Source organism: Gigantopelta aegis, chromosome 4, assembly GCF_016097555.1.
Source record: "Gigantopelta aegis isolate Gae_Host chromosome 4, Gae_host_genome, whole genome shotgun sequence".
Classification (NCBI taxonomy): domain Eukaryota; kingdom Metazoa; phylum Mollusca; class Gastropoda; order Neomphalida; family Peltospiridae; genus Gigantopelta; species Gigantopelta aegis.
Genome location: NC_054702.1, coordinates 7,123,449 through 7,130,948, shown reverse-complemented (window position 1 = coordinate 7,130,948; position 7,500 = coordinate 7,123,449). Strand labels below are relative to the sequence as shown.

The 7,500-nt window shown below is 38.6% G+C and overlaps 1 protein-coding gene across 1 annotated transcript in view; it reads left to right on the top strand.

Moving 5' to 3' along the window:
- Positions 1-3,750, top strand: part of LOC121372354 — a 7,041-nt gene extending 3,291 nt beyond the window's left edge. Inside the window, exons 4-5 of the mRNA XM_041498657.1 lie at positions 724-897; positions 2,143-3,750. Coding sequence (XP_041354591.1) covers positions 724-897; positions 2,143-2,303 — 335 coding nt within the window. The 3' untranslated portion in view covers positions 2,304-3,750. The remainder of the gene's footprint in view (positions 1-723; positions 898-2,142) is intronic.
- Positions 3,751-7,500: the final 3,750 nt, after the last annotated feature.

Below are 7,500 nucleotides of genomic sequence, written 5' to 3'. Positions count from 1 at the left end.
TTCATTTATACTTATATTCGTACTCATATCCAATTACGTTTAAAGCACGCTGTCCTGGGTACACAACTCAGTTATCAGGGCTATCTGTCTGTGTTGTTTTGGGGTTTTATTTTATCTACCAAATTACATTAAGCGTGCAGTAATAAAAAGAGAGAACGAAAGTAAAAGAGAGAAAGAAAAAGAAAAAATAGAATGGAAAAGGAAGAAAGAAAAACAACACTCAAAAGTTTGGCAATACTGCTTTTGAATTTTAAACGATTCATACTATGATGTATTTAATTAAACGGCATTGGGCATTGTTGTTAGGCAGTCTACAATATTGGTCGCACTGATACTAGCTCAAAATACATTTTATACTACTAGTATACGTACGTTTTGAACTAGCATGACCATATATAGGCCAAACTAGCTAGGGGGAGGTAACAGAAACAAATAGAAGAAGGAATCAGAGCCCAATAATATAAATATATTGAGCCGATTTTACAGACTTTTTTTTTATTTCATACACGCGTGTAACTAACTACCTTCATTTCCACTGCTTAAACACCTATACCTACATTTAAAAAAAACAGGCTTCGTAAATTCGGATCATGGTCGTTCCTAGCCAGACAAAAATGCCACTTCAAAACAAACAAAAAACGGAACTTCACCCCTACCCCTCCTAGGTTTGGCCCTTGATTAGGGCCAGTGACTTTAACTTATATTTGTCATAAAACTTATCAGTGGATCCCAACTTCAACCCGTGCACCATTGGACAGCCTATGAGGAAAAAAGAAGGCGAACTTTTTACGTGTGATGGCGGTGTCGGCGATTGTCCCCCAAAAGCGACTTGTAAAAGCACCAGCGTTGGTGAGGGTACTCTGACCAGGTGTTGCTTTGATCCCGCCAGGTGCGCAGGTGAGTGAGACTTTCTTTGTCTAAGTCACACAAAACATTCAAGAGTTTCAAACAGAGTTATACCAAACAGACAGAATCACTCAAACACTTGGATGTTTCAAACAGAGTTATACCAAACAGACAGAATCACTCAAACACTTGGAAGTTTCAAACAGAGTTATACCAAACAGACAGAATCACTTAAACACTTGGATGTCTCAGACAGTCATACAAAGCATACACACACACACGTGCACTAACACACGCACGCGCTCTCGCAGTCAGACGCACACACATATACAATCAGGTATTTCAGCCAGAATAACACAAACGTGTTTTATTTTAATTACATACACACACCACACGAGTGCTTCAACTAGAATGGTAACATATCTCACCATTCAGGTGTTTTGTTGAAAATCAAACTCAATTGTGTTTTATTGAGAATCACACAAACATGTGTTTAATCACAAACACAAACACTCAGTTGTTTTAGTCAGAATTACACTTAGTATTAAGTGGTGGGTCGATAGTGTGACAAACCTCAGTACCCACACCCTGTGACCGATCCATAGTCCTTACCAGCCTCCATCAACATTGTTGCTTTTTGTAAATCATTTCAGCTTGATTTAACGTAAAGAACAAAAAAGTAAAAGTCTTTTGAAAATAACAAAAAGGCACTATTTTTGTGTGCAATTTAGAAATCGGTAAGAAAACTACGTTAAACACAGGCAAAAAACTAGAATACATTAACGTTTGATTCGAAGAGTCGCACGATCGAAACATCCTTTACGGGATCGGATTTACCCCGCTCCAACCAGTGCTCCACAACTGGTACATCAAAGATTGTGGTATGTACTATCCTGTCCATGGGAAAGTATATATAAAAAAACTCTTGCTGCTTTATAGGTAGCAGTAGCGACGGATTATCTCTGTCTCTGCGTTTCTCTGTCTGTCTCTCTGTCTGTCACTCTATATGTCTCTCTGTTTCTGGCTCTCTGACACCCTGTTCTCTGTTTCAGTCTGTCTGTCTGTCTGTGTGCCTGCCTGCTTGTCTGTATGTCTGTCTCTCTCTCTCTCTCTCTCTCTCTCTCTCTCTCTCTCTCTCTCTCTCTCTCTCTCTCTCTCTCTCTCTCTCTCTCTCTCTCTCTCTCTCTCTCTCTCTCTCTATATATATATATATATATATATATATATATATATATATATCTCGTTTACAATGTGCTGAGATGTCGTTAACCAAATCTTCCCAACCTTTATTTTCAGTGAAGATCGGCCGCTGTCCTCTCCCCTCGGATACGACAACGTGCACGGAGACGTGTAAAGACGACGGCGACTGCGACAGCACGATGAAGTGTTGTAAAACCGCCTGCACTGGCGGCAAGAAATGCGTCGCTCCAGTCACCAGTAATATCGGGCCCGGCTGATGCTGACGTACAATGTTCTGATTAAAGCTACAGTTTCGATAATATTTTTAAAATATTTTGTTATTTAGAATAAAAATTTAAAGCTGTAATCTCCTAAATAAAATTTTATAATAATTTAAAATAAATTGTTAAAGGTGTAATCTCAAGAATATTGTTTTATTATTTAACCATTAACTTTTAAAAATAAATCCTGTTATTTTTCTTCTTGAGACGCCCTATCCTTCGATGCCCTTTACATGTAGACGTTAATCAAGGTCATATTAAAATGTAAAGATGTATTACCCAGAGGCGGATCCAGAGGGGGGGACCAGAGGGTCGCGTCCCCCCCCCTAAATTTTTCAAATACCCTCAAAATGTTCAAGTGCCCTTTTTGTTTCTTATCATTTTCAAGTGCTTACAAGTGCCCCTTTGTATCGGTTTTTTTTTTTTTGGGGGGGGGGGGGGGGATTTTGTTGGCAGACTAAGGCTATATTTGCCCTACCTAGAGAGATTCGTCCCTAGAATAGTGCCCTATCAAAGGCAAATTACAAAAAAATATATGATATTCATACTTATATATGAAGCAAAGTTGATTATATGGCTTTTTTCCGGGTCCCCTTCCTGTTCTCCCGCCCCCGGTTAACGCTAAAATTTAATGATTGAGATCTAAGAGTAACGGGTTTGAACTCTTCTAAATAATATTTTTTGGGTTATAAAACTCCAAAAGAGGAAGTGATCACTGTCTGAAAATGGATAGTTTTACTATCAAAATGCCAAGGGGAAAAAATACATTCTTGGGGTATAATACTATGCAAAATAATGCTTTAACTTGTTTTAAAATTGTTGTTTAAAAATGGCTAATTTTGCGATTCAGATGCCAAGAACAGGCGTTTAAAGCCATCCAGTTTTTTAAAGTTCCCCTGGGGAACATGCCCCCAAATCCCCCTACACATCGGGAGAGACTAGATCGTAGACAGCGAGAGTCGTCAACTATTGAGCGTCAACTGAATATTCATGAGCAAACGATTGATCGATATCGAGATTTTACGACATCAAGTAATGTCCTATGTGTATATATATATAATAACTTTTATTAAGATGCCCTTTTAACGAGCCAATGTGCCCCTTTTTTTCTTAGTCCCCCCTAAAAATATGTCCTGGATCCGCCCATGTTATCTTGCCAAGAACAGTAAATTTGCTGGACGATTTCTTTACATTTCTCTTAACAATGTTTTAGAAAACATGGCTGAATACTTGTTTGTTGTATCAAGGCAGATGACTGTATACATTGACAGATGCACCGTGTATTAAAGCATCAGTTTTTATTTTTTATTGGAAAATCCCGATGTAAGATGGACAGGCGAGATTGCAGCTTTAACACAATTTGTCAACTAAAATAATTGAGTATTTCTTCATGTTCTTTGCTACCTTTGATCAATACTGTTCGAAATAAAGCATACAAACTATAGAAGTAAACTGTTGGTTTTTCTTCATGGTCAAAATAGTTTTAACTGTACAGATAAAATGTTAATGAGTTCAGTTTGTTAGTGGAGAAATACCGGTAGTTTTCCCCTGACTGTCGGTCCCGAGTAGGCTACCACACCTAAGCAGAAACAAGCACAGATTCGGAGTGGGGTATCTCCATACTATAAGGATGATGATCTCCTTTTTTTAACCTTTAAAATAATTTACAAACAACAGAGTGTTTCGGACGGGCACCACTAGAGCATATTGATTTATGAATCATCGGCTATTGGAATGAAAAAAGTTTTTTTTTTATTTAACGACGCCACTAGAGCACATTGATTTTTTATCTTATCATCGGCTATTGTCATTCTGACACTGTTTTTTAGAGGAAACCCGCTGTCGTCACATAGGCTACTCTTTTACGACAGGCAGCAAGGGATCTTTCATTTGCGCTTCACACAGGCAGGATAGCACAAAACATGGCCTTTGTTGAACCAGCCTACCCATTGAGCCTTGCGGAGCACTCACTCAGAGTTTGGAGTCGGTATCTGTATTAAAAATCCCATGCCTCGACTGGGATCCGAACCCAGTACCTACCAGCCTGTAGACCGATGGCCTAATCACGACGCCACTGAAGCCGGAACTATTTGAATGAATGAATGAATGAATGAATGATTTTTTTTATTTAACGACGCACTCAACACATTTTATTTACGGTTATATGGCGTCGGACATATGGCTTAGCACCACACAGATATTGATAGAGGAAACCCGCTGTCGCCACTTCATGGGCTACTCTTTTTGATTAGCAACAAGGGATATTTTATATGCACCATCCCACAGACAGGATAACACATTCCACGGCCTTCGATATACCAGTCGTGGTACATTGGCTGGAACGACGGGGATCGATCCCAGACCGACCGCGCATCAAGCGAGCGCTGTACCACTGAGCTACGTCCCGACACTGGAATAAATTGGTGAATATTTAATGACACCCCAGCCCAACAATACATCGACTATTGGGTGTCTCGGCTATTGGATGTCAAACATTTCGTAGTTTGTGATACGAAGTCTCACAGTAATCCCGCTACATTTTTCAATTAGCAGTATTTTACATGCATTTTTCCAGACAGGACACCACATACCACGGCCTTTGATATGTCAGGCGTGAAGCATTGGTTGGAACGGGAAAAATTCAATCAGAGAATGGGTCCACTGAGGTGATTCGATCCTACGATGCAAGCACTTCGACCGAGAGCTCTACCGACTGTGCTAGGTCCCGCCCAATTGATGTTCGTACATATTTGTCCGGTTCTAAGGAAATGTTCATAACGGTACTTTCGCAGTGTATCGTAGGATCCACATCCATCCGAAAACTAGATGCGCTCCTAACGAAAGGGATCTTTCTTTTATGGCACCCCAACACACATGTACCAATGACTGTTAGGTATACTGGGGGGAAAAAAGCAGTATAGGATTTTGTATTTTTTTCGTTTAATTCGGTCAAAAATCAGTTTGCGTCATGATGAGTTACGACCCTGGCTATATCCATCTTTACACCAAGAACTGGCGGTGGTTCTCCTGATAGAGGTGAAACTACACTTACAAGTTACCAGCATTAACAAAACATTAACGACACCACTAGAGCACATTGATTTATTAATCATCGGCTATTGAATGTCAAACATTTGATAATTTTGGCATATAGTCTTAGAGAGGAAACCTGCTACATTTTCCCATTAGTAGCAAAGGACCTATTTTATATGCACCATCCGACAGACAGGATAGCACATACCACGGCCTTTGATATACCATATCAATAAGGGAAAGGGCTGGAAATGACTCGAGCTACTCCAAATATCACTTCACTTTAAAGGGACTTTGTAACGATTCTAATTACATATTAAATATATTTTTCTGCATAAAATATTAGTGGCTGAATATTAAACGTGTTTCTGATCGTTCTAATATTTGTACTAGGTTAAATTTCATTTTATTTCCTAAAATATGTTTTTTTTCGTACGTACGAAATTATTGGAAGACAAAATCCAGTTTGAGCTTCTTACAAATATTAAGACGACCAGAAACGCATTGAATATACAGACACTGATATTCTAAACAAGAAAATATATTTAATATGTAAGTTTAATCGTAGAAGTATTTTATTAGTCGGAAACATCTTACAATGCAATAAACTCAGGGATGTCTCTTTAAACGTCTTCTTTTCTCAAATCATCTTTAACACACACACACACACAAACACACAGGCACACACATACACACACACACACACACACACACACACACACACACACACACACACACACACACACACATACACACACACACAGATTCTTAGGAAAACTCAGAACGATTGGTATATTTTGTCATCAATATTTTTTTTCAATAACGGGAACACCCATGCATCAGGTATCACGAACCGACAAACTATATAGTATTGTTTGAAAACTGCATTAAGTAGGACGTGGCTCCAAGTATCTACGGGGTTTTTTTCTTCTTCTTCTTCTTTTTAAACTTGTAAACATATTATTATGGTCTCACGATGTCTTTTCTTGAAGACCCAAATACCAAATAGTCACTGTTCATTAAATTCAAAATCCCATGCAGCTCGCGTCATTAACACAATAACGACGCATGTCAAATCATCTTCATTGTAAACAAGAAAAAGAAAAGAAACCCACCATCAACAAAATAATTGAACATTTACGGTCACCAATGGGGAGGCCATTCACTAAAGATTTATTATCCCACACCCTAGCTGTCAGATCGGGTATAAATATTAAAAGCAGGGTATTTTTTTCATAATGCTTCAGCACCAAGCTGTTGACCATTAATCACGAGAAGACTCGAGAAGACCCGAAGATGCAGTTTACACCGATCTTTGTTTTGGTAAGAATCAGTGTTATTTATTGTGTATCTCATGTTTGAAAACATTGCAATTATAGTTGAAGTTAATGTTTAAAATAATGTTTAATATAATGTTTAAGTTAATGTTTAAGTTTTAGTGTATGTTTGTCACACATGCTATTTTTGTCTGTTGACTCAGTATAATGTGTTTAGTTTTATGTTTCACGTGTGGGTTTTTTGTATTGCTTTTTTGTGTTGCTTAATGTAGTGTATTTAGTATTATGTTACAGATGTATTGGCATGTGTTGGTAAAATGTAATATGTTCAGTTTCATGATACAGGTGTGCTTCACGTGTTGGTTAAATGCAATGTCGTTAGTGCTATTTACAGGTGTGTTTAATATGTGTTGAGTGTTTCTGTTGTTTACTTGTAATGTGTTTGTGTTGTTTTACATGTGTGTTTGTGTTGTATTACATGTGTGTTTGTGTTGTATTACAGGTGTATTTGTGTTGTATTACAGGTGTGTTTGACACTCTTTGTTGACCAGACCTCTGGCCACTGGTGGTACAGGTGGTACCAGAGATACTTAAACAGGCGCTGTAACCCGTGTTATGTAAGTACGGCTACTACTTCTACTGCTACTTCTACTGCGACTACTACTGCTACTGCTACTGCTACTACTGCTACTGCTACTACTGCTACTGCTACTGCTACTGCGACTGCTACTACTACTGCTACTGCTACTACTACTGCTACTGCTACTACTGCTACTGCTACTACTACTGCTACTGCTACTACTACTGCTACTGCTACTACTACTGCTACTACTACTACTGCTACTGCTACTGCTACTGCCACTGCCACTGCCACTGCCACTACC